The sequence below is a fragment of the Pipistrellus kuhlii genome, unplaced genomic scaffold (genome assembly GCF_014108245.1).
Source record: "Pipistrellus kuhlii isolate mPipKuh1 unplaced genomic scaffold, mPipKuh1.p scaffold_m20_p_20, whole genome shotgun sequence".
NCBI classification, from domain to species: domain Eukaryota; kingdom Metazoa; phylum Chordata; class Mammalia; order Chiroptera; family Vespertilionidae; genus Pipistrellus; species Pipistrellus kuhlii.
In genome coordinates, this window is record NW_023425516.1 from 13287224 (window position 1) to 13312221 (window position 24998).

The window sequence follows — 24998 nt, forward strand, 5'->3', positions numbered from 1 at the left end:
TTTTTTTTTTTTTTTTTCAGAGAGGAAGGGAAAGGGGGGAGAGAAAAACATCAGTGATGAGAGAGAATCATTGATCGGCCGCCTCCTGCACGCTACCCACTGGGGATTGAGCCCACATGTGCCCTGACTGGGAATCAAAATGTGACCCCGTGGTTCATAGATCGATGCTCAATCATGGAGCCACAGCTCTCCATTTTAACCATTGGTACAGACTTATTTTATCAAAACCCGAGCGTCCTATGCAAATGTTCCCACCAGCTGCCCTCGGCAAGGTTGCCCATATGGGTCTCAGCGTAGCTCTTTCCTTGGCTTGTTCTGTTGAGCTCCTGCCCTCAGACACACAACAGCTCAGCTTCTCAAGTCCACAGGGGCCTCCATTTGCCTCATCAGGGAGCCCCCTGCTCCCCACAGACCATGCTGCTGGGGCTTTTCCCAGAGGCACTGGGGAGCCAGTGGGGCTCTAGAGCAGAGGAGTAAGGATGGCATCTGTGAGGCTAGAGCCGGCAGGTGAAGGGTGAGAGGGAGGGGCGGGACCTTGTGGTCCTGGTTTGCCCCTCATCCCCCGGCAGGACAGCCCATCTGCAGCCCACAGCTAGGCCTCACTCTCCCCGGGAGGCTCCCCAGTCTTTCCTGTCCCAGGGCCCCTCCCGAAGCCCGCCTCCCGGAGCTCTCCCACCGCCCGGGGGCGCAGGGAGCACACTCCCCCGGGCACCTGCCCGTTCCCGGCCAGCAGCGGGGTTTCTCTCGTCCTCCTACGTGACGTGTGTGCTGAGTGGGAGCTGCTGGTAGGGGGCTGAGTCCGAGAACTTGAGGCGAGCAGAGCGGGCAGAAAGCTCCTGCGAGGGTCCTCTGAGAGCAGCCCCGCGCCAGCATGGGCAGCACACACTCCCTGCCTGTCAGCTGAATATTTAACCAACGTGCCACGTGGCCAGCGCAGGGAGAAGACAGGCTGAGGGCCGAGGGCGTCCTCCTGGAGAAGCGGCTCCCGGAAGGGGTGGCTCCTCTGTCAGATCTCAGGAAGGACGGAGAGAGCACGGAGCCGGAGGACAGGCCGCTCGTGGCCATGGAACGAGCGTCACCAGTGCCCAGAGGAGCACCAGAGGCCCCGGGCACCAGCCCGTCTGCAGGGCGGACTGTGCGCGGAGAGCTCTGGGCGGCAGCGGGCCGTGTCCTCGCCGTTGCCACGCTCAGGCGCCCTGTGACTTGTCCTCTCTCCCTGCAGGCTGCTACCTGCCCAGCAACCCCGAGGCCATCGTGCTGGACATCGACTACAAGTCGGGGACACCCATGCAGAGGTGAAGGCCGCCTCCCTCAGCCGCCCCTGCCCGGGCTCCCGTCGGCTGTGTCACTGAGCACTTCTCTCTGTGTCTTGCAGCGCCGCCAAAGCTCCGTACCTGGCTAAGTTTAAGGTGAAACGATGCGGAGTCAGTGAACTTGAAAAAGAAGGTCAGTGGAGAATTTCTGTATTCTGGGATTCAAGTATTTCCCCTTTCTAATCTACTTTCTTAAAAAAAAAAAACAAAAAAAAACATTTTTTGTTCATATATTTTTATTGCCGCCCCTAAGGGGGAGGGAGAGAGAGAGAGAAACCAGTTGCCCACCTCCTGCACACCCCCTCCTGGGGATCCAGCCGGTAGCCCCAGACTTGTGCCCTGACAGGGCATTGAACTGGTGACCTCTTGGTGCCTGGGTCGATATGCGAACACCGAACCACACCAGCCGAGCTAATGCCCCTTCCGTTAGCGTGTTTAGTTTGTTAGCAGCACCCCGTGAGAGAGAGTGGTCGTCCGTCCATTCATAGTGAGGCCTCGTTACTTGGGGGTGGCACAGAGCTCAGGTGCAGTGACAGAGACCCCGAAAGGTTAGCCCCAAAGTCAGTCCAAGAGATCGCTTCCTGAGACAAAGCGGCCAAGCCTTTGAGAGGCGTACTCCTCTGCTCAGGCTGCCATCCTTGAAGCTGCATCCCTCCAACCTCTGCCCTGTCCCCACCTGGCCGTCTCCCTGTGTGCCGTGTCCGAGTCCCCCTCTTCCGATAAAGCGTACCCGTTACTGTGGCCTCATTCGCTCGTTCACATGTGCAAAGACCCTTCTTCCAAATATGCCCCATTCTGAGGTTTCTGGTGGGCATGAATGTGGAAGGGATGATAGTCAACCCAGTGCAGGGGGTGTGGCCCCAGCCAGTGCAGACACGTGGGTTTCCCGGCCTGATCTCAACCCTGACCACCAAGTCCTCCCGGGTACCAGGGTCCAGACACACTCCCCTGCCCCATCTCAGTGCCCACCTCTGACCCGAGGCACTCTGCAGCCTCACTTCTCATGAAAAGCAGCTCTGTCCTCAGTCCCATTAAGTATAAATGTTTCTAGGAAAAGCCCCCCGGCCCGATGACTCCCCTGGCACCCCCTGACCTTTGCTGGGCTCTCACCGTGCCCAGGGTTTTGCATTCACTCACAATCCATGGTTCCCAGGCTCCTTCCGGGCACATGAGCAGGGTGTGCCCTGGCCCCTTCGCTGCCTCGGCTCACAGGCAGCCTCTGCACCCACCACACAGGTCTGCGGTGCTGCTCCGACGCCGAGGACCAGGGCAGCGCGCAGGAGGCCGACGGCCAGAAGATCTCCTGGCAGGCGGCCATCTTCAAAGTGGGAGATGACTGCCGACAGGTACGGCCAGGCCCGGTCAGTCAGAGCTTACACGCACAAGGCAAGTCTGGTTCTGTGGGGTCCGGTGCTGCAGAGTAAGTCAGGGCCTTCTCCACCCGGGCCCTTCCAGGAACCCTCCTGCTCTGCACCCACTAGCTGCCGAGAGGGAGCTGCCCTGAGGTTGGGTGCCTCTTACTCTCACCCCCCACCAGGCAGTGGGGCTCAGCCCAGGGCCTGGTGGTCAGTGAGGCCAGGCCCCGCAGCCTTCATCCCTCTCTCAGCGGGCAGGGGCCCCAAGAGTCACGTGAGCTGGAGGAGGCTGGCCCCCTACCCTGTGTCTCCTCGGTTCCCAGGACATGCTGGCCCTGCAGATCATCGACCTCTTCAAAAACATCTTCCAACTGGTCGGCCTGGACCTCTTTGTCTTCCCCTACCGAGTGGTGGCCACCGCCCCCGGGGTAAGTTCCCCGCAGGAGCCCGCCAGCTGCCCGTCAGGCCTTGGCCAAGTGCGGCCAGCTCACAGGCCTGGCACCTGGCCTTTCTTCCTAGTGCGGGGTGATCGAGTGCATCCCCGACTGCACCTCTCGGGACCAGCTGGGCCGCCAGACGGACTTCGGCATGTATGACTACTTCACACGCCAGTACGGGGACGAGTCCACCTTGGCCTTCCAGCAGGTGACCGGCAGGACAGCTCCCAGCCTAGGCTTGTGTGTGCTCTCTGCCCTGCCCTTCAGGGGGACCCTGCTTCCCTGTCCCTGCTTGTCTGAGTCCTCCTACATTTGGGGGTAAAGCCAGGGCACCCAGCAACCTTCCTGGGTATTTAAGAAACCCTCGAAATGGACTCCCCAGGAGAAAGCTGATTCACGGGCATGGGAAGGGCCTACCGCCCCTGCACCGAGGCCCTGGGCTCGGAGCCGCCGGGAGGCACAGCCCCCACGGCCACCGTTAGCACCAGGCTCTCTCACGCAGGCGCGGTACAACTTCATCCGCAGCATGGCCGCCTACAGCCTCCTGCTGTTCCTGCTGCAGATCAAGGACAGGCACAACGGCAACATCATGCTGGACAAGAAGGGCCACATCATCCATATCGGTCAGCCCGCCCGGCTCCGCCCTCCTCCTCTCCCTTCCCCCTGGAGCATAGGAGGTGCAGGGGTGCTGGCGCCCCCAGCTGGGGAGGGTCAGGGTTCAAGTCCAGTTTTGAGGGCTGAGCTGTTGGGCACCGGGGGTGAGTAGACAGTGGGGCCATGGGGCGTGGAGAACTCTGAGGTTGGAAACCAGAGCCAAGGTCACCCGCCTCGGTGCCGGCCTCTCGCCTCTGCTTGCTCCTCTCCGCCCCTAAGTAAATGTGACCTGTGGCCAGTCCAGGGGGATGGGCAGCTGGTGGCTCCCAGCCCCGGCTGAAGCACACCCTCTGTCTCCCTGGCATCTGACCCCTCACAAATGGCTTCTCGGGGTTCTGCAGACTTCGGCTTCATGTTTGAAAGCTCGCCAGGCGGCAACCTTGGCTGGGAGCCGGACATCAAGCTGACAGATGAGATGGTGATGATCATGGGAGGCAAGATGGAGGCCACGCCTTTCAAGTGGTTCATGGAGATGTGTGTCCGCGGCTACCTGGCCGTGCGGTGAGTCCCGGGCAGGGGTGTGGACAGCCTGGCTCCAGTCCTGGCTGCCACTCAGCCAGCACAGCCAGCCCCGAGAAGGTCCCTTTGTGGATGGAGGGCCCGAGGCTCAAAGAGCGCAAGGGGGCGCTGGAGGCCACCTGGTAGCCCGGGGCCTTGCTTCCCGTCGCCCCTCTCTGCCCGCCTGTGCCAGTGTCTCCTCCTGCCCGGGCGGCAGTGCAGCCACGTCCTACGGCTCCTGGGCCGGACTTCACTTGTCAGTGCCTGGAGGCACCCCACTCAACACCCCACTCACCCAACCTGAGCACGGCCACCCAGGATGCATGCCGAGACTCTGTCCTGGTGTCACTGCCAAGGCCCCGCAGCCCAGAGTCTGTCAGAGCTACGTCACACCCCCTGGTGCACACCCTCTAGGAGGGTCAGGGCACCCTGTGCTGCAGCCGCGCTGCCTCCCGGGGCACAGAAGCCCCTGGGGTCTCGGGCGGGGGGACCAGAGCACCACTGCCCGGTCTGCTCGGGGACGGTGAGCCCAGCCCGGGGGCTGCAGACCTGCCCTGGAGAGACGTGAAAGGTGGCAGAGGGGGAGGAGATGGCCAGGCCACAGGACTGAGCAGGCCACCCCACTCACCGGCCTCTGTCCCCTCCCTCCCTCCCTGCCTCTCCCCAGGCCCTACATGGACGCAGTCGTCTCTCTGGTCACCCTCATGCTGGACACGGGCCTGCCCTGTTTTCGTGGTCAGACAATCAAGCTCTTGAAGTAGGTCCTGGGTGGACACAGAGGCCATTTGGGGGGGCACTTCCCCCCAAGGTAGGGTCCTCTTGAGAGGGGTAACTGATTCCTATCGAGGCCGAGTGCTCTCCTTGGGACCCCAGAGCAGACAGGGTTCCGGGGCGAGGCAGTCACCAGCCACCGCCGAGGACGGACCCAGAAGGATGCAGCGCCATCCCAGACGGCTGGCTGCAGGGGCGTGGCCTGTGCTAGTCCTGCCTCAGCCAGGGGCCCCTTAGCCCAGGAGGTGCTGGGGACGGGAACAGCCTCTAGGCCAGCTGGGAACAGTGCTCCCTCAGGAGGGAGCATGGCCCGGGCCTGACCTGTGCCGAACAATCCCTAGAAGTGCTCAGGTTAGTCCTTGGGCAAGAGCACAGCCTGTGGGGAGGGCAGCCCTGACACAGCCTCTCCGCAGGCACAGGTTCAGCCCCAACATGACTGAGCGAGAGGCTGCGAATTTCATCATGAAGGTCATTCAGAGCTGCTTCCTCAGTAACAGGCGAGTCGTCCCTCCTTCCCCCTCCCCTGCGTCGCCCCCCACACCTCGGTGCTCTCCAGACACCTGCTGGGACTGGGCCTGGGCCAGGGGACAAGGAAGCTCGTTCTGGGAGCCTGCCCCGAACCCCCTGAAGTGAGCGCTCAGGGCTGCAGGGTGCTGGCAGAGGGGCTGGGACATGCTGAGGGACATCCAGTAGGGCCTGACGGCCAGAAACCACGCCCACCTGAGGCCGAGCCTGAGGCCAAGGGAGCCCCAGTAGGAAAGGTCCTTGTGGGGGGCGTGCAGGCCCGGCAGGACCGGGGGAGAAGCAGCAGCAGCAGGAGGAGGGTGGGGATGGCCACTCGGCATCACCGTGAGAAACGGGAGCTCTCACCACGTGGCTCTCACGGCACTGCTACTGGTGAGAAGAGGTGGGTCAGGACTCTGGGCAGAGTCTGCTGGAACCTGAGAACTGGTGCCCAGTGGGTCCTAAGAAGAACAGGACGGGTCAGGTGGGCACTGGCTGGGCTGACAGCACAGGAGCAGCGCCATGTGGTCCTGACGGGGGAGGTAGCTCCAGGTGCGGGGGGGAATGACATCCAAGTCAGCAAGAGAGGTTTGGAAGGCAATACCAGGAAATGCTTCCGGTGCTGGTTTTGCTGGTGAAATGAGGCACGTGGCTGAGCCCAGTATCACTCATTTGGGTGCCACACTCCAGGGAAGGTCTAGAGTGGCACCTGCACAGGCGGGAGGCAGCTCCTGTAGACGGACCTCTGGGGTCAGGGGCAGGCATCTGGCTGAGGAGGGGCCATCCACTGGAGCCCGCATTTTGGGCCCATTGAGCGAGAGGTGGCCTCAGAGGCCGAGCAGGAGTTGGGGGCACAGCATGGCTGTTGGTGAAGAAGGAGGGCCCGGGCGCGGGAGGGGCTGGCAGGAGGCCAGAGGGTCTGCAGCCTTACACGTGTTCGTCCAGGGAGGAGGGGGAGGGACTCTGAAAGGCAGCTGTCAGGGTGAAGGACATGGAGGGCTCAGGGCCCCGTCCAGCCTCCTCTCCCTCCTGCCCCCCAGGAGCCGGACCTACGACATGATCCAGTACTATCAGAATGACATCCCCTACTGAGGGCGCCGACGGAGCACCAGCTGCTGCGGCCCCCGAGCCCCTCGCAGTCACGGAGCCCTGCCAGCCCTCCGCTGCCCCACCGCGTACAAGGTCAAAGGGGCGAACGGCCAGGAGCCCTGTCATTTCATCCAGTGGAGTTATTTTTATAGGACAAAGCACACCCTGCAGAGCCTGGCCACCACTCCTTCCCCCGGCGCGGACCACGTGGTGAGACCAAAACGACAATCACGGTGGCACGGCCTCTGCACGGGCGGAACTCTGTTTGCACTGAGCACATTCCCTACCTGTCGTCTTTCATAGGTACATGAAGTATTTTCTTGTGTATGAAAATCATATCCAGCTTCCTATTTAACCAATGTGAAGGAAATAAAACCAGCAGACGTGCTGTTTGAACCGAGGATCAGGTTCCTTGTTTGGTCCCAGGGGCACACTCAGCTGAAAAGGGATTCCTGGAGGTGCAGGGAGAGAGGGACAGGGTTTCCTCAGGAACGAGGGGAGGGCCAGCCAGCTGTGCAGCCCGCACCCACAGGCCTTCCAGGGCCCCTCCCCGCTAGAGCTGCCACCCAAAGGTGACTCCCCCATACAGATGTTCCGAAAGGAGCTGCATTCTCCCTAACCGCTCCCCTTGGGGTCCTGTGGGCGCCACTGGCAGTCCTGGCCGGTCCTGCCCACGTCACTCCTCGGCACAGGCATCACTCAGTGTCCTGCTTTGCTCTAGTCTCTTCCCACTTTCCTGTAGTTCATGTTCAAGCACTCCTTTCTGGAACTCCAAACCTTTGTGGCCCTAGCTCCTGGCAGCAGCCATCTACCCCCCTCACTATATGACCCTCTAATTAGTTTAAGCAGGTAAGAAGTCAAGACCTGAGACCAAACAAGACACTGGACATCTAGAAATAAGTCACTAAAATTAAAAATGCAACCTATTGGTTAAACAGCAGATGAGAGCCCCTCACTGGTCTGGCTCAGTAGATAGAGCGTCGGCCTGCGGACTGAAAGGTCCCAGGTTTGATTCCGGTCAAGGGCATGTACCTTGGTGGTAGGCACATCCCCAGTAGTGGGTGTGCAGGAGGCAGCTGATTGATGATTCTCTCTCATCGATGTTTCTAACTCTATCCCTCTCTCTTCCTCTCTGTAAAAAAAATCAATAAAATATATATTTTTTAAAAAAGGAAATCACTGATCTAAACATCTAAGGAAGAAATAATGCCAATGTTACATACTCTGAGGAAACAGCACTTCCCAATTCTTTTTTTATGAAGGTAGCATAGCCCTGATAAGAAAACAAAACAAGGCCATACCAAGAAAATAAAATTACAGAGTGGTATCCCTTTCTTGGACAGAGACAATGCAGTAATCTTTAACCAAATTGAACACAATGTATAAGAAGCACAACCATCACAAGTGGGTCTTATCCCAGTAACGCCAGGCTAGCTTCACATTCAAGAAGTAGTCAGTTTAGTTCACATTCACGAACTGAAGCAGGCACACACCCTATGATTACTTCAGTATGTTCCAAAAAACACTGGACAAAACTCAATACCCATTCATAATAAAAACTCTGCCGACTAAAAACAGGAGGACCCTTCCTCAATCTGACAATGGTCCCCTAAGAAAAACAGCTAACATCTTGATGAAATACTTATAAAATGATGAAAAACCAAAGGCATTCCCCCCTTCAGGAGCAAGACGACGGTACTTGTCACCACTTCCCACGTGCATTGTTCGGTATGCTAGGCATTAATATCAGCAGTAGCCGAAACCAGTTTGGCTCAGTGGATAGAGCGTGAGCCTGAAGGGTCCCAGGTTTGATTCCAGTCTCAAGGGCATGTATCACGGTTACGGGCAGATCCCCAGTAGGGGGTATGCAGGAGGCAGCTGATCGATGTTTCTCTCTCATCGATATTTCTAACTACCATCCTCTCTGTAAAAAAATAAAAAATAAAAAAAATCAATAAATATATATTTTTAAAATGCCAGCAGTAATTAAGGTTGGAAAAGAGAATTTTATTGGCTTCACAGACACTAGTAAAATTGCCTATAGATCCCCAAGGAGTGTACAGAAAAGACCCAAGAACGGAAGTCCAGCAATATCACAGGGAATAGACAAACGTCAGCTGTGGTGCTCGCCTCTGCCTTCGGTGCTCGCACACCCGCCCCCCTGCGGTTCGCTGGGCTGGTCCAGGGCCGCAGGGGGCGCCAGCGTAGTGCGGTGAGGCTGGGCGGGGTGGCCGGGCGTTGGGGAGCGCAGCAGCCAGCCTCTCCCATCGCAGCCTGCTCGCCAGGGCCCGCTCGCTGGGGGCGGGGAGCAGCTCGCTGCAGGCAGATACGCAGCCCGGAGCAGGAGCAGGCGGATGCAGCGGGGGAGTGAGAGGGCAGCTTGCAGTGCCAGCTGGACCGCGAGAGGAAGCGGAGGGAGCCCCCCGGAGCCGAGGTCGCTTCTCTGCACAGACGCATCCAGCTGGTAGAAGAGTTGGATGGAGCCTGAGAGCGTCTGGCAACAGGAGGAAGCTGCTGAGAAGGCAGCCGATGAGAGCGAGAGAGGAATGAAAGTCATGTTAAGTCGAGCCCAAAAAGGAGGAAGAGGAGAAAATGGAAATTCAGGAGATCCAACTGAAAGAGGCTGAGCGCATGGCTGAGATGCCGACCACCAGCAGGAAGAGGTGGCCCGTTAGCTGGTCATCACAGAGAGCGCCCGGGACGTGCAGAGGAGCGGGCGGAGCTCTCAGAAGGCCACGTTCAACAGCTGGAAGAACAATAAGTCCTCTCAGAAGGAAGACAAATACGAGGTCAAGGTCCTTTCTTTTTTTAAATATATATTGATATTTTATTGATTTTTCACAGAGAGGAAGGGAGAGGGAGAGTTAGAAACATCGATGAGAGAGATCGATCAGCTGCCTCTTGCATACCTTCCACTGGGGGGATGTGCCCGCAACCAAGATACATGCCCTTGACTGGAATCGAACCCGGGACCTTTCAGTCTGCAGGCTGACGCTCTATCCACTGAGCCAAACTGGTTTCGGCATCAAGATCCTTTCTGACAAGCTGAAGGAGGCTGAGACGCGGGCTGAGCTTGCGGAGAGGTCAGTCACTACGTAGGAGAAAAGCATTGATGACTTAGAAACTGAAGTACAAAGCCATCAGCGAGGAGCTGGGCGACGCTCTGGACAGGACTTCCATGTACATGTCCATCCACCCGCCTGCTCACATCCAAGCACTCATGCTAATGTGATAACCTCACCGCTGCTCCCTTCCGGCCTCCAGTCTCCATCTTCACTCCTTCCTGCTTCGGCATAATCTAGGATAGTCATTGGTGGTGGTTGTTTTTTTACTTTCTACTAATATAAAGGCCAAGCAAATTAAAAAAAAAAAAAAAAAAAAAAAAAAAAAAAAAAAGTCAGTTGTGCCCCAGCTCGTTTGGCTCAGTGGATAGAGTGCTGGCCTGCAGACTGAGGATCCTGGGTTCGATTCCCAGTCAAGGGCACATGCCCGGGGTTGCAGGCTCCATCCTCAGTAGGGGGCGTGCAGGAGGCAGCGGATCAATGATTGTCATCACTGATGTTTCTATTTCTCTATTCCTCTCCCTTCCTCTCGGAAATCAATAAAAATATATATTTTTAAAGTCAGTTGTATTGCTAGCAATGAACAGTTGGAAGATAAACTTTTGAAAATCAATACCATTTTTTAATAGCATCCAAAAAACATCAAATACCTGGGGGTAAAGTTAAAAACGTACAAGATCTCTACACTAAAAAAATACAAACTATGCTTAGGGGAAATTTTTTTTAAAAAAAGGAGCAACAGAGGATTGCAAGACACACTTTCTGCAAATTGACCTCTAAATCCAGTATAATCAAAATCCCAGGCTGACAAGCCAAGTGTGTATTAAAATGCAAGATCCTCACAACATAAACCCATGAGTCCCAATGTATGAATGGGAAAACAAAGTATTTACATCAACTAGAATACTTCAAGTGTAAGGATGTCTTTGTGACTTACAGGCAAGAATGGATTTTTTTAGGACACCCTGCACAAAATTCTTAAATTTGATAAAATTTGAAAATTTGATAAGAATTCCATAAACAAATTTAAGCCAAAAACAAAACAAAACAAAACCTAGGGAGTACAAATCAACAAGAAAGCACTGGTTTCAAGGCCACAACACGAACTCGTGTGTCCACACAAGGAGCTCCATTGAACCATTTCACCACCGAAGGAAAACCGTAAATAAAATCGAGCAGTGTTTGTATCAGACAAGATGATACAAAGGAAGGGCCATCATTCCCTGAACGAAAAAACCCAAGTGGCGAACAGGGACACAGAAGCGGACCCCTGGGAAGCTGCCCAAGTGTCCTGCCTCTTGGAGAGCCCACGTGGAGAGAGAACCAGCAAAGGGGCGCCGTAGGGGGTTCTAACCCCCACCCGCGGCGGGTGGAGGAAACAGACCGCCACAGACACCAACCCTCCGCTGCAGGAGGTAAGGAGATACAGACCAACGTCCTGCAGGCAGCAGCCGACGCCATTAGGAAAGCGTCTTCCCGCGGGGCCGCCCGGAGCCCCTGGGAGCGAGCGAGCGCCGAGAGGGGGCGCCCTGCCCAAGCTGGAGGACCGGCCCGGGGAGCCCCGGTGCCGCGGGGCGCCCAACGGCCTCTCTAGCCGCAAGGTCCGCCTGGAAGGCCCGTGCCCAGAGGACGAGGTGCCAGAGCCGGCGCCGGGCCGAGGAGCGCACGGCCCGCCCCCAGGAGCCTCCCCAGGGCCCCCCCAGGAGCCTCCCCAGGGCCCCCCAGACGCCCAAAAACCACGCGGAGACGGGTGAGGTGACCAAGGCCGACGTGTTGGGTCCTAGGCGGGCAGCAGCCCGCGCGCGCGCAGCTCGAGCAGCGGCGACAGCGTGTAGCGCAGGCGGCGGAAGGCGGCGGCGGAGCCCACGCGCGGCAGCAGGCGGCGCAGGGCCGCGGGGTTGACCAGCACCAGGTAGAGCAGCGGCAGCGCCAGGACGCCGAGCGGGACCAGCAGCAGCACCTGCAGCGCGCTCAGCGCCCACAGCCTGCGGACCGGCGGCCGCGTGAGGGACCAGCCGCCGCGGCCTCCGGGTCCCTGCGCCCGGCCCACCCCGCCGCCCGCCCCGCGCCTCACCTGGCGCCCACGGCGCCCGCACCGCCGAACAGGCGCTTCTTCTGCGGAAACAGGAGCGGCGTCCAGCTCTACGCGCACCGCGGGGGAGCGGAAGGTACCTCACAGGAGGTGGGGGGACGAGAATCGCGGGCTCACAGGAGTGGGGGTCCCCGTGGGGGCGGATTTGTCAATAAGCGGGCCTCGTGGGGAGGCGGGCCAAGCGGGTGTGAGGGGGAGCCCCATTGGAGGGGATCTGTCAAGGGCGGGCCTCGTGGGGAGGCGGGCCCCGTGGGGAGGCGGGCCCGTGGGGAGGCGGCCCCGAGGGTGTGGGTATCCCGGTGGGGGCGGGTATCCCGGAGGGTGTGAGTATCCCAGAGGGTGTGGCTATCCCGGTGGGTGGGTGGGTGCGGGTATCCCGGTGGGTGCGGGTATCCTGGAGGGGGCGGGTATCCCGGAGGGTGTGGGTATCCCGGTGGGTGTGGGTATCCCGGTAGGTGTGGGTATCCCGGTGGGTGCGGGTATCCCGGAGGGGGCGGTCGGTTCCAGCCCTCCCGCCCGGACGCAGGCTCACACACTCGGCCTTGGCCACCTCCTCCATGAGGGAGCCCGCGCAGTCCGGCCCGCGGCGCGGCTGGGCGTTGAAGCTGCGGGACAGGCGGGAGGTGGGCGATGTGCCGGCCTCAGGCCCCCCACACCCACAGGTGACCCCTTACAGCTCCTTGCTGGCTCGCGAGGCATCCAGCGCAGCCGCCGCCTCCATTACCTTCCCCTGCAGCTCCTGGGGGAGACGGGAGGGAGGTCTCAGGACGGAGGGCGGTGTCGGTGGAGGCGGGGATCGGACCGGGGGCGGGGCCGGAGCCGGGCCAGGGGCGGGAGGGAGCGGGGCCGGAGGCGGGGATCGGGGCGAGGCCGGGTCGGGCCGGGGGCGGTGAGGGGGACCGAGGCCAGGACCGGGCCTGAGGCGGGGCCTGAGGCGGGGATCGGGCGGGAGGCGGGGACCGGGCCGGGGCCGGGGAGGGGGACAGAGGCGGGGACCGGGCCTGAGGCAGGGCCTGAGGCGGGGCGGGGCCTGAGGCGGGGCCTGAGGCAGAGATCGGGTCTGAGGTGGGGCCTGAGGCGGGGCGGGGCCTGAGGAGGGGATCGGGCCTGAGGCGGGGCCCGAGGCGGGGCGGGGCCTGAGGAGGGCATCGGGCCGGAGGCGGGGACCCGGCCTGAGGCTGGGCCTGGGTCTGAGGCGGGGCGGGGCCTGAGGCGGGGATCTGGCCTGAGGCGGGGACCCGGCCTGAGGCGGGGCCTGAGGCGGGGATCGGGCCTGAGGCGGGGCCTGAGGAGGGGATCGGGCCTGAGGCGGGGCCTGAGGCGGGGCGGGGCCTGAGGAGGGGATTGGGCCTGAGGCGGGGACCCGGCCTGAGGCGGGGCCTGAGGCGGGCCGCGGCTCTGGGGGAGGCGGAGAGAAGGCTGCGGTGGAGGCGGAGGCTGGCGGCTCTTAGGACCTAGGGCGAGGGAAGGGGGCACCTGCAGGACTCCGCTCTGCTCCTGGAAGCTGGCCCACGCCTCCTCGGTCCGCTGTGCGCCCTGGGATCCGAGGAGCCTCGATTAGATGGGGGGTGTGGGGGCGGAGTCGGGATCACACACCCCTTTACACTTTCTGGCACCAGCCTAGCCTCCGCCTGCACACCCGGCCGCCCTCCCCTTCAGACCCCGACTCCGCGCCCACCTGCCGCAGGCCCTCCGCCTGCACGGCCTGCTTGGCCTCCAGCAACTCCAGTTGTTTCTTCCATTGAATACAAGACAGTCAGGAGCCGCCGCCCGTCATCGGGCCGCGCCTCAGGGCCGCGTCCCGGGTCCCCAGGACCTCCCCTCCCCCACGCCCGCTCCCTCGTGGCCATGGCCCCGCCACGCCGCCCTCCAGCCCGCAGGGCCGCCCCGCACCTGCAGCGCTAACAGCTGGGTCTCGAGCTGCTGCTCCTGGTGCTGCAGGCTCTGCTGCTCGCCTCCGTAGTAAAACAGCTGCGGGGGGGCTCTGTGAGGGGGGCTCGCCGGCTGGGGGCGGGTGGGGGAAGGAACACCCCGGGCGGCGGGGATGGGGCTGAAAGGGAGCAGGAACTAGAGCGGGACTTTAGGGGAAGCCAGAAACGGCATCTCCTGCAGGTACCTGACTTGACAGCTCTTCCCACTGCTCCTGCAGCTGCCGGTTGTGCTGCTCCTGCGGAGATGGAGATGGCAGCCTCTCTGAAGTCCTGCCCTCCCCGCGGCCCCGCCCCACACCGGGCCCGGCCCCTCCACGGGCACCGCCCACCAGGGCTCCGCCCCCCGCAGGCGCTGCCCCTCCGGGCCCCGGGCCGCACCAGGTCCCGCTTGCGCTGCTCCGCGGCCTCCAGCAGGCCGCGCGCCCGCTCCGCACGCTCCCGCGCCGCCTCGCGCGCCTCCCCGCCCAGGGTGCCCGCCGCCTGGCTCTGCCTCCGCTGCAGGCTGCGGGGGAGACAGACGGTGCTGGCGCTCAGGCACCGCGGCACCGGGGGCCCGGCCGTTGGTGGGGCCGACGAAGCCTACGTCCCGATCGCCATGCGCCGCGCGCCCGACTCCATCCTCCCCTTCGTGGGTCCCCTGAGTGGAGCTCCCCGGTCCCGACGGCCTAGCGCAGAGGTTAGGGCCGGACAGGGCAGGATAACGGATGGGTCGGCCGGACCGACGGTCGCACACCCGCCGCGGGGACCGGGGCCGCACCCGCGCTCGCGCTCGCGCAGGTCCTGCAGGCGGCCGGTGAGGCTCTCGCTCTCCGCCTCGAGCCCGCGCACCAGCTCCTCCAGCTCCTGCTTCCTCAGGCGCCCGTCGCGGTTGTCCTTCTGCAGCTGCAGCAGCAGCTCCTGCGTCTCGGCCATGGCTCCCCGAGCTCCGCCCGCCGCCGCCGCTGCCGCCTGTCTCTCGGGGACCAGGAGCCCGCGCGCGTCACAATGGGCGGCAGGAGGTGCCCAGACGCAGGTCCCTTTGGGGAGGAAGATTCCCGTAGTCTTTCCCTCCTCTCTCGGGGCCAACTAGGGCATACACTCATTCCTAAGGCAGCCATCAGTAAATGTGGTACAGCCTTAGACCCCGTGCCTCAGTTTCTCTATCTGTAACGTGGGGGCTATGACTAGGTTCTCCCTCATGAGGTTGAGGGAATCAATGAGTTCACATGGGTAAGGCTCTGAGCACTAAGCCCAGCACCACCGAGGCCTGAGCTAGCCCCGGCACTAAGACTCCCGATGGTGGCTGCTGAGCTCTGCAAAGTGGCTGGTGCACTCTGTAAACACCCATTAGTAATGTTACACTGACTATAGATTGAAATATTTTTAATATATTTGATCCACTTAAAATTCACGTTTTCCTTTCCGTTTTCCTGTGGCTGTTGGAGAATATAAGCTGACGCGGTTGGGTCTGTCAGTCCTGTTGGAGGGCACGGTGCCCCCATGCCCTGTGGTCACTTCTCTCTCCAGGCCCAGCCTGAATGGTTCCCCTAACCATGTAGTGTCCCCAAGACCCCCACCACCCACACTGGGCGAGCATCATGGGAAAACCGGGGTCCAGTGAGAACAGTGGCAGGCCGGGTGCCCTGTCCCCGCTCAGTTCAAGGGAGAAGCTGGAAATAGTGTCTAGCCATAATGAGCCATGACACTGGCTTTCCTGTAACTGAGGGTGAGCTGATGGGTGCTCTGGGCATGCCCACAGGGCAGGGGTGTCCCTCTGGGCAGTCCAACCTCTCCCACCCACCCCCACACTCCTATCTGGATAAGGAAAGCCTCTTCAGGGTGAGGCCAGGAGCTAATTAAGTTGTTCAGGAAACCCAAGCTGCTTCCCCTCAGTGGCCTGGAGGTAGCGGGGGAGGGAGCGTGGGCTGCAGTAGTCATGGAAACAAACCACCCTGACCTTGGTGCCTCGAAGCCCTGCCAGGGAGCAGCTGACGGGTCTGATTCCAGCAGCAGCCCCGCCTTTGCATTCCCAATTCCCACCGGAAGCACCTGCCTGCCTCCCCAGTCAGCCTGTGTGGCCCAGGTCTGCCCCTTCTTCAGGACTCAGGTTCAAAGTCCCTCGGAGAGCCAGCCTCCTCCCCCAGTCTGGGTTAGGCACTGTCTTCTCCCTGGGTGGCCATGTTAGCCTCCCAGACATCCACTAGGCCAGTGGTAGGCAAACCGTGGCTCACAAGCCACGTGCAGCTCTTTGGCCCCTTTAAGTGTGGCTCTTCCACAAAATACCACACACAGCCTGGGAGAGTCTATTTTGAAGAAGTGGCGCTAGAAGTTTTAAAAATTTGGCTCTGAAAAGAAATTTCAATCGTTGTGCAGTTGATAGTTGGCTCTGTTGGTTAATGAGTTTGCCGACCATGGCCCTAAGCAATCCAGCTCATGGTATGTCTCGGTACTTTTCATACACTGACCTGTACACATGGAACAGCCTTCCCTGGAAACATTGCTCGGGCATCACCTTCCCTGACCTTGATCCTGTGGTCCTACTTGACCCATTTCTGTCGTCCTCTGTTCAGTTAGAGTCCCTGCTTGTTGTTGTTAATCCTCACCCAAGGGTATTTTTCCATTGATTTTTAGGGAGAGTGTTGGAGGGACAGAAACATTTATGTGAGAGAAACACATTAATCGGTTGCCTCCACACACACACTGCAGGCCAGGGAGGAGCCTGCAAGCAAGGTACATGCCCTTGACCAGAATCAAACCCTGGACCCTTATCCATTGAACAAAACCGGCTAGGGTGGGAAGCCCTGTTTTTACTATTAAAATCTAGGTCACTCCTAAAGATCCAATGATGAGTTTTCTTATTTTCTCTTTTTCGCGTACCTGTGTTGTTTGTTAGGGTCAACATTTGTTATCTTTATAATAAGGAAAGTAGACATTTGTAGTTGGGAAAAGCACTGCAATATATTGAGAAAGGTGAAAGCTTTCTGACACGGTCCTAGTCAGCGCCAGTGCCCAGCAGACTGGGCTGCCCATCACGCTCCCAGCTCACCCGGCCGGGACATGCCACGAGGACTCCCCGGAAGCCAGGTTCACTGGGGGAGAAGTGGAGGTGGCCCCTGACACCAAGGACTCATCCCTTCCCTGCACTGGGCTCTCTCCTCTGCTCCTGGGGGAGGAGGGCAGAAACCTCCATCACAGCATTGCTTCCTTTCTCTCAGCCCCTTAGGCAAAGGTTAATTCTTGTTCTCTCGGCGCCACCTGCTGGCGCCACTCAGCCAGGTAACCCTCCCTCTCCCTCCTACTTACCCATCTAAGGCACCACGTCCCCACGGAGTGACTGTCTTCCCCCGGTAAGCCAGTCAGGGCCTGGCCCTTCAACAGCCTCCCCTTAGGTGCACAGTACCTGCAGGTCCCTGGGCTGGGGTGAAGCCAGCTCCTCCCAGCTGGCTCCTCCCTCCTTCAGCCCAAGGCTACCGCCCGAGATTGGGCTATGCCAGCTGGCTCCTCCCTCCTCCAGCCCAAGGCTACCGCCTGAGATTGGGCTATGCCAGCTGGCTGGAGAGCATGGATCCGGTGCCCAGCCACTCGAGCACAGGTCTCACGTGTCCACACACTCATTCAGATTCTGGAAAGAGAGTCGGTGACGGTGTCCATGTTACCTAACAGACCCAGAGGCAGGGACCATCCACAGGGACCTCTGGCAGCACTGAAACCTTTAAATAACGTGCCTGGCTTTACCAGGTTCGGGGAGCCATTCGAAGGCTTCCTTTACTTCTGCTGCACGTTTAGAAAATGTCCCCATAGAAGGGCTGAGGCAAACATTGACTTCGTCATTGATGCTTCTCCCTCCCCTTCTCCCTTCCTCTCTCCTTAATAAAAACCTAAAATAAAAAAAAGAACCATATGGTGATTTAAACTAAGCTCAGGTGTTGCTTTGATAAAACACAAATTGTAAAACAGCTGAATGGCACTTACCGTGATGTAGAGCAGCAAGCCCCATGCTCTGCTGGAGGCCTGGAACCCAGGGCTTATCTACTGCGGCCCTGGGGCCCCTGGGATGCCAGTTCATGGTGCCCGAGTCTAAGCTCGCTGACTGACCTCCTAGCCCCACCCCTACTCCTCTCCTTCTCACTCACCCTGGGCTCGCGGCTCTGCTGGCTGGGAGAAGTCCCCCAGGGAATCTCACCTGCCCTGCCCCCAGAGACTGGTGATTCTCTTCATTCTCTCTTCCTCCCTCGTACCCCCTCCCTACCCCAGTCAGTGGCCTCGCCCTTCAACAGCCTCCCTGGAGTGGGGACCGGAGAGCAAAGGGGGCTGGAGACCCTGGGCAGTCCTTCCAAGGCCAAGCAGGAAGCAAAAGAAGGAGTGAGAAATGAGAGCCGCTGCCCTGCCCCAGCCGACATGGCTGCCCCAACAGGTGGCCCCGGGGAGAGACATTCCCCCCACCCAGGCCACCAGGTCCACACCCTCCTTACACACCCACTGCCTCCGCCAACTGAGGCCCACACTGCCCAAGAGGATGCCAGCCCCGGAGAGCTGGTCAGCAAGGAAAGCAGTCTGTCACTTAGAGAGAAAGAACAGCCATGGAACACACAGGCCCCGAAAGCCCAAAAGGTAGTTTTCAATCAAGCTTTTAATCAAAAGATCATAAAATAACAGTTTCTCATCACTGTACATTAAGACTGCACACTTCTGAATGGAGAGATCAGTCGTAGGTGAATTGCTTTTCTATGACATGTGAGGGCTGCGAACTTGCAGCTCTGACCTGAATTTATCCAAACTCTCGAGGGAAGTGAACATGATGACTGACAGCGGCGGTGGCCAGTACAGGAGTGCGATCACGGTGTCCCTCCCCCTTTCTGGGAAGGACATAACGTAAGGACATGATCCCTCTTCCAGTTCCAATTAAACAAAACAGCTATAACCCCATCCCTCTCCCTCCCCCTCGAGGTATTTATGAATGGGCCAGTGCCCAACCTGGGGTCCCCCAAGGGGGGAAGGGGAAAGCAAGTGATGGGTGGGTACAGAGAGGCTCCCCTCAGCACCTGGCCCCACAGGGCCCCGCCAAGTGGAGGGGGAGGCCTGGAGAGCCTCCCTGTCCCAAGTGAGGTCTGTTATGCAGCATTTCTGAGGTCAATAAATTACAGCAATAAATAGCAAGGTGAGGTAGGGGGAGGAGATCCTGGTAGAAAAAGTGGGGTGACTGAAGCTGGGGGGTACTGGGCAGCCTCAATTCCCACAGTGCACACCCACCCCCTCGTTTGGAATGTCAGACTGAGGCTCTGGTTAGTTCCCTCTCCATCCCCTCTCCTGGCATCGGATTCACAGGTTCAATAGCACCTGCCCCAACATGGCTCTGGGGAAGAGCAAGGCCTTGGTCCCTCAGGGGCAGAGCGGAGATCCCTTGTTTGTTCGCCGGAGACCTGGCGCCTCTGCTTTTGTCCTCCAAGTCGGGGGACAGGACGGATACAGTGACCTCTTCCCTGAGCCCTGCCCTTCCGGCTGCCCAGGCCTCACCCCAGCTCAGGACGGTTGCAGGGATGGCGGCTGGGGTCTGCCTGCCCAGCCAGCCAGCCAGCCCAGATCGCACTCCTGCACTCGGTCAAGTCCAGTGAATACTGATGGGGTGGGGGCGGGGGCAGCCCGGCCCCGAGTGGTGACTAACAGGAAGCACGCGCATGGCTGCGAGCGGTTCTGAAAGCCGTCTGGGTCCGGATTGCTCGTTCACAGGCTGAGGTGTATGGCTATGCTGCGAGTCTCTGAGATTTTTATTTGCTTAAAGGTTCGTCTTTGTTTTGCAACCCTGGACGAGCCCCTGCAGTGGCTCGGTCTGGCAGGGGCGTGCGGCGGCAGAGCCCGGGCTGCCTCTCGCTCGCCCCAAGTCTGAGAAATAAATACATTCATTACTGCACAAACATATTGATACAAAAACAACACTGTTCAGAGTGTCTGCACCGTCTGTGTTGGTAAGGACCAGCCCAGTAAGCCCCTCCTGCCACTGGTGGTGGTGGCGGTGGTGGGGTGGGTCCCCAGGGACCGGGACCAGCCAGAATCAATGGATGTGCAAAGGTCCTGGCTTTTTGGCTTGAAAGGGACCCTCACATCAACCCACCCCAGGATCTCAGGCAGAGCAGAGGTGGGCTCACCGCCATCCCAGGCCCAAGCCCAGCCTCGGTCTTGTGGTCAGAGCCAACAGCACCCCGCGGTGCCAGCTGGCCGGCGTGGCCAGAAGGCCGGGGTCCAGTCAGCACTGGCCCAAGCTCTTTGGTGCCAGCTGGGCTTGGAGGCGGGGCTGGGAAAGAAGGCTCAGGTGAACTGCCCGCCCCCGAGGTGCCCTCTGCAGGGGGCTCTACCTGGGCGACCTGGAGGGGCCTCCAGAGGTGAGGACTCACTGGGACTGGCCTTCCAGCTGCTGAGGTCTGAAACTGTAAAAGTTTATGTAAACAATGAGATAAATATATTAGCATCTTTTTTCTGAGCCTGCTGAGGTTCCATACTCATTCAAAATGTGCTTTGGTTTAAAAAATAGGTTTTGTGAATTTGGGTATGAGCTTTTTTTTTTTTTCTTTTTTCTTTTTTCTTTTTGTTGTTGTTTTTCCTCTTTCCTACATGACAACTGCTATTTTCTGTTTCCTGTTTCTCCAAAACATTCAAGAATTAAGTGACTAAAGCAGAGAACTGTAAGCCGCCCGGGGCCTCCATGGCCTGATTTCCTTGTGAGGCTCCTAACACATTTCCACGCACACTCACAGGCACACGCCACGTGAACTCGAAGGAAAAAGAAAACAAAACCAAGTGTGTGTCAGTCCACCCTGCCCCACAAACCCTTAAAACCTTAATCAGGAAACTAGTGTTTTGCTTTCTTGCTAAAATACAGAGAAGGCTCGGAACAATACTCAGGTGGGTACAATACTATGTCGCACAGACGTTGCCGAGTGAGGGGCCTCGGCGCCCAGTCCCTGAAGCTCTGCAAACGAATGGCCTACTTTCCCGAGGCACCTCACGTCTGTGGCTCCGCGGCAGGGAGGCCACCCACAGGCCGGCGTGCGCCACTCCCCAGCAGTACAGACTTTGTGTCGTGTGGCTTAAGTGCTGACGGGTGGGGTGGGGTCAGAGAGCAAAGGGGCCTGAGGCAGGTCCTGCCCCTCACTGACCGGCTGGAGCCAAACCCTGGGCACAGCCTGTTTCCCTGGCTCAGGGCTGCGGGCACTGCCCGAGGGCGCACCCAGGAGCCCTCCATCCCAAACACACCACTCACCACTGGGGTCCCTGAACTCAGGCTCTGTTTTCACTGGAGGGCCTCTGGAAGGGTTAGGGGTAAGGATGACTCCGGAATTTTTTGGTCTGAACTTAAAATAGAAAGAAAAAAAGAAGAGGAAAAAAAGCACAAGCATGAAGCAAAATGAAGAAGACAAAGCCACCGGCTCAGCCCTGTGGTTCGGGTCGGCAGAGGACAGTGGAGCCAACTTCGGCACGTTGGCCTGGCCCATGGAGGTGCTGAGGCTGGAGGAGAAAGCCCAGTGAGGGGCGAGGGGTGACACCAGACAGGGCTGGGCCAATGGGTGGTAGCCAGCCCCGAGATGGAGTGGCAGCGGGCCAGTTCCCGTCCTGTCCCCCGGGGGGAACACATCGCTTTGGTCAGCCCTCCCCACGCCTCCACGCTGGCTGACACTGCTCCTTCCCCAGCTCACGCTCTCTCAGGCCCAGGGAACAGGATGGAGCAGAAAGAGCTGGCGCCCATCGCCCCGATGCCCAACACCTGGCTCCCCTGGCGCAGGAGCACTCGCGCCCTCGCCTGGGCCCAGACCGGAGGAGCTGTGTGGCTCCCGGGCTCAGCGGCCACTCAGGCCAGCCCTGTGCCCGGGAGACACCCCACACCAGCAGCCTGGGGAGCGGCAGGAGCCTCGCGGAGGTGCTGCGTGGCGGCCCCGGGCTGTGCATGTGGAGGTCGTGGTGCAACAACAAGAGGAAAACAAGTGTCCCTGTCTCCGCTGCCAGCCACCAGCTTACTGCTCTCCGTGTTTCAAGAGGTAGCAAAAGGTCAGAAGTCTCTCCACCTGACAGGACAGGAAAGGAAGAAGGAAAGCGCGACGTCTGTCCACACGCACTGCGCACACCACGCACACAAAGCAAAGGAAAACGAGTACCGGCGGCCCTAGCACCCGGTCCAGCCTCCCCCCTCCCCCCTCGAACCCCAGACCTTCCAGTTCAAACATTCACATAAACGTTACACTGGTCTTTCTCTTAATAAAAAACAAGTACCTCTAAACAAAGATTCCTCGGAAACTATAGGAAAAGCACTCTCTCTCCTGAGGCAGCCAAGGCGGCTGGGGCCCAGGGAAGCCTTTGGCCAGGAAGGGCTTCTGGGGCCGGAGGGGTGGCGCCCCGAGGCCTGCAGCCAGGCGGGAGGGGCGGCGCCCCATACATTCAGTCTGCAGACCCAGGCTCAGCCCCGAGGGGCCAGGAGGAAAATAAACTCTTGTTGGTTTTGGTTTTAAAAAACAAAATTCACAAAGAAAAAAGGAACAGATCAGTAGGAATAACAGCAACCCCGGCCCAGAGGGCTCTTTAGTTGTGGAGAGGTAGGCGGTGAGGGCCCCCTGGCTCGAGGGGGGGGGCCTCCATCGCCTCCCATCCAGCACTGCTCCCCTCAGAGCCAAGGCGGCCCACACAGACTAGCACTCCTGCGCACAGGGACACAGGCAGCCCTGACCCTCCAGCAGAGGGAGGTCCCCACTCCCCCTGCTCAGACCTGACCTGTACAAAAAGGCCGAGGACGACCCGTGACCCACTCCCACAGGCCCTGCGGCAGCCCTGGGGGAGGGGCAGGGGCCTGGGCGGGATCTGGAGGTAGACTGCACACCCACAATACCTTTGGGGCCCGGGACCCGGCCTCCTTCTGCTCTCTTCCCTTGGTACAGACTGTGGATTAAAGCTCTGGGTAGGGGGGTGGGGGGCCGGCTAGAGGTGTCACCAGGAGCCACCCCCTTTAGGATTGGGGTCCGGGCCTGGCCCCTGGGCCTCCTTACTTCTTTCTCCCATCGTTCCCGGGGCGGGCCTGCAGGAGGCGGGTCTGCAGGGCGCCCCGGGCTGGAGAAGGTCTTTGGCTTCTAGGTGGGGGAGGTGTGCATGCGCAGGTGGCTGATGAGGTTGCGCTGCTGCGTGAACTTGCCGCCGCAGAGCTGGCACTCGTAGGGCTTCTCGCCCGAGTGCACGCGCATGTGCTCGGTGAGGCGGTACTGGCGGGTGAAGCGCATGCCGCACTCGTCGCAGGCGAAGGGCTTGAGGCCCAGGTGGCTGCGCATGTGGCGCGTCATGGTGCCGCGCTGCGTGAACATCTTGCCGCAGATGTTGCAGGGGAAGGGCCGCGTCAGCCAGTGCGTCTTCTCGTGCTGCCGCAGCGTGGCCGGGTCCTTGTAGGTCTTCTCGCACACGGAGCACTTGAAGGGCCGGGGCTCGGCCGCGTAGGCCGCGCTGGGCGCCGACAGGTCCTCCGCCTCCTCCTCGGCTCCCCCGCTGCCCGTCTCGTAGGCGCCCTCCTCCTTGATGAACAGCTCCTCCTCCGTGTGCGTCTCCACGTGGGCGTTGAGCTGCTCGGAGCTGGGGAAGCCCTTGGCGCAGGGGATGCACACGTACAGGTTGTCCCCGTAGGACACGGTCTCGTAGCCTTCCTGCCGGTACATGTAGTGGGCGCTGGCGTGGCCGCCGCCCCCCTCGCTCTCGCTCTGCCCGCTCTCCTCGCTCGCGTCCTTGCCGTTCTCTTCCTCCTCTTTGCAGGGGTACGGGGGCTCCCTGTAGGGCCCGCTGGGGCCGCCCCCGGCCACGCCGCCGGCCAGGATGCCGTTGGGAACCCTGTCCCCGGGGCCTTCACTCTCCTCCCCTGGGCAGGAGCCCTGGGGCCCCGCTTCCCTCCGCTCAAAGGGGGACCCCGCCACGGGCTCCTTCTGGCTCCACTCCTTCTTGCGGGCCGAGTGCCGGAGTCTCTTGCGGGGCTGCCCGCCAGGCCCCTCCAGCAGGCTCAGGTGGTTGTCCTCGGGCCCCTCCAAATCCATGGGCTCGCCAGGGGTACCCCCCAGGTCGGCGTAAGAGGCACTGTTGGCAACGGGAGGAGCTGAGGCCGAGAGGGGGGAGCCGTGCTGACTGTCACTCAGCTGGGCGGGATCATCCGGGGTGAGGGGGGGAACAGGAGTGGCGGGGGGCAAGGGCGGACTCTTCTTGGACAGGTCCAGGCCCAGCTCCTGCTCGCAGCCCCCACTGCTCCCATTGGTGCTGCAGCTGCCCAGGCCGGCCTCCCCGCTGGCCGGACAGACGGCCCGGCCCAGGCTGTGCGCACTCTCCGGATTGGAGCTGCCGAGGAAGAGCTCATCATCTGAGCCTTTGGCCTGGGGGAGCTCCTGGGGGGTGTGGGCCCCCTGGCGCCCATCCATGAGCCCTGGATACCGAGCCTGGATGACAGAAGCCGTGGACAGCCGCTGGCTGCGGGGGGGCCGCCCCATGCCAGCAGCCCCCACCCGTCCAGAGCCGAAAGGCTTGCCGGCTCGCTTGAGCTTCCGACGGCAGAGGGCTGCCAACTCAGGCAGCTGGAGGTAGCTGGCGGCCGTGAGGAGAGTGCTGAAGTTGGGCTCCGCGGGCTGGTCGCTGGGCAGCAGCTTGCCCGTGTAGATAAAGTCCAGGATCTGCTGGAACACCGTGGAGCTGACCATGTCCGTGTCCAGGTTGATGAGGTTGTCGTGCAGGACCAGGGACTTGAAGTAGATGCTGCTGGCGGCCAGGACGTTCTTGTGGGCCCGGAAGATGGAGTTCTCCACCATAATGATGACGTCACACAGGAAGCCCTTCGTCCTCTGCTGGTTCAGCTGCAGCAGGAGCTGCTTCGAATGGCTGGGCAGCTCCATGTCAGGCCCCATGTCCCCGCGCCCTGCCCACGCGTACCACCTGCAAGCAAGAGCAGGTTTGTGAGTTAGCTGACCAGGACCTAGTGCACCGGCTCCAGGCCGGGGGGGCCACAGTGCGCTCAGAGAGGCCCGAGCTGGCCTGGCCACTGGCCACCTCCTCAGGCCCAGGACACAGGGAGGGAACTCACACTGGCCACCTGGCGCTCAGACTGCCAAAAGGGGCAGCGGCACTGGCCCCACTTGCACTGATGAGAAAGCGAAAGCAGGACAATGAAAGAACTTGACTTCACAGCCCATGGACATCTCCACAGTGAAGGAAGTACCACAGGCCCCAGGGACCTAACAATGACAGCAGAGGATTCGGAGGAGCGGGGAAGTGGCAGACACTGAAGGCCAACTTCCCATGTGAACATGCAGCCAC

The 24998-nt window shown here is 60.3% G+C and overlaps 3 protein-coding genes and 1 pseudogene across 6 annotated transcripts in view; 2 read left to right on the forward strand and 2 right to left on the reverse strand.

Annotated features, from left to right (window-relative positions):
- The window catches only part of PI4KA (phosphatidylinositol 4-kinase alpha), an 83897-nt gene extending 76880 nt beyond the window's left edge, over positions 1 to 7017 (forward strand). For both annotated transcript variants that reach the window (XM_036449122.1, XM_045585521.1), the window contains 10 exons: positions 1223 to 1295; positions 1376 to 1446; positions 2550 to 2659; positions 2992 to 3096; positions 3188 to 3313; positions 3608 to 3728; positions 4101 to 4260; positions 4925 to 5014; positions 5442 to 5525; positions 6573 to 7017. In XM_036449122.1, coding sequence (XP_036305015.1) covers positions 1223 to 1295; positions 1376 to 1446; positions 2550 to 2659; positions 2992 to 3096; positions 3188 to 3313; positions 3608 to 3728; positions 4101 to 4260; positions 4925 to 5014; positions 5442 to 5525; positions 6573 to 6624 — 992 coding nt within the window. In that variant the 3' untranslated portion in view covers positions 6625 to 7017. The remainder of the gene's footprint in view (positions 1 to 1222; positions 1296 to 1375; positions 1447 to 2549; positions 2660 to 2991; positions 3097 to 3187; positions 3314 to 3607; positions 3729 to 4100; positions 4261 to 4924; positions 5015 to 5441; positions 5526 to 6572) is intronic.
- A 982-nt stretch (positions 7018 to 7999) lies between these two features.
- On the forward strand, positions 8000 to 9971 carry LOC118725687 (annotated as a pseudogene).
- Positions 9972 to 10590: 619 nt separating this feature from the next.
- Positions 10591 to 14812, reverse strand: TMEM191C (transmembrane protein 191C). Its single transcript, XM_036449130.2, has 10 exons — positions 14464 to 14812; positions 14085 to 14208; positions 13892 to 13942; positions 13669 to 13746; positions 13454 to 13510; positions 13252 to 13311; positions 12450 to 12514; positions 12308 to 12380; positions 11758 to 11798; positions 10591 to 11668 (listed from the first exon to the last, which is right to left on the reverse strand). The coding sequence occupies exons 1-10, from the start codon at positions 14616 to 14618 to the stop codon at positions 11464 to 11466; spliced, it is 909 nt and encodes a 302-aa protein (XP_036305023.1). The 5' UTR covers positions 14619 to 14812; the 3' UTR covers positions 10591 to 11463.
- A 3485-nt stretch (positions 14813 to 18297) lies between these two features.
- The window catches only part of HIC2 (HIC ZBTB transcriptional repressor 2), a 28312-nt gene continuing 21611 nt past the window's right edge, over positions 18298 to 24998 (reverse strand). For 2 of the 3 annotated variants that reach the window (XM_045585524.1, XM_036449125.2), the window contains one exon: positions 18298 to 24617. In XM_045585524.1, coding sequence (XP_045441480.1) covers positions 22793 to 24589 — 1797 coding nt within the window. In that variant the 5' untranslated portion in view covers positions 24590 to 24617 and the 3' untranslated portion in view covers positions 18298 to 22792. The remainder of the gene's footprint in view (positions 24618 to 24998) is intronic. The other variant, XR_006742360.1, reaches the window with a different exon arrangement.

Excerpts from the sequence above, each read along its gene's own strand:
- TMEM191C (XM_036449130.2), bottom strand. The coding sequence starts at position 14,618 with ATGGCCGAGACGCAGGAGCTGCTGCTGCAGCTGCAGAAGGACAACCGC. Across the intron at positions 13,312-13,453 it reads AGGCGGAGGGCCTGCGGCAG|GGCGCACAGCGGACCGAGGA; the intron begins GTGGGCGCGGAG and ends CTCGGATCCCAG. Across the intron at positions 11,799-12,307 it reads AGGTGGCCAAGGCCGAGTGT|AAGAAGCGCCTGTTCGGCGG; the intron begins GTGAGCCTGCGT and ends CTGTTTCCGCAG.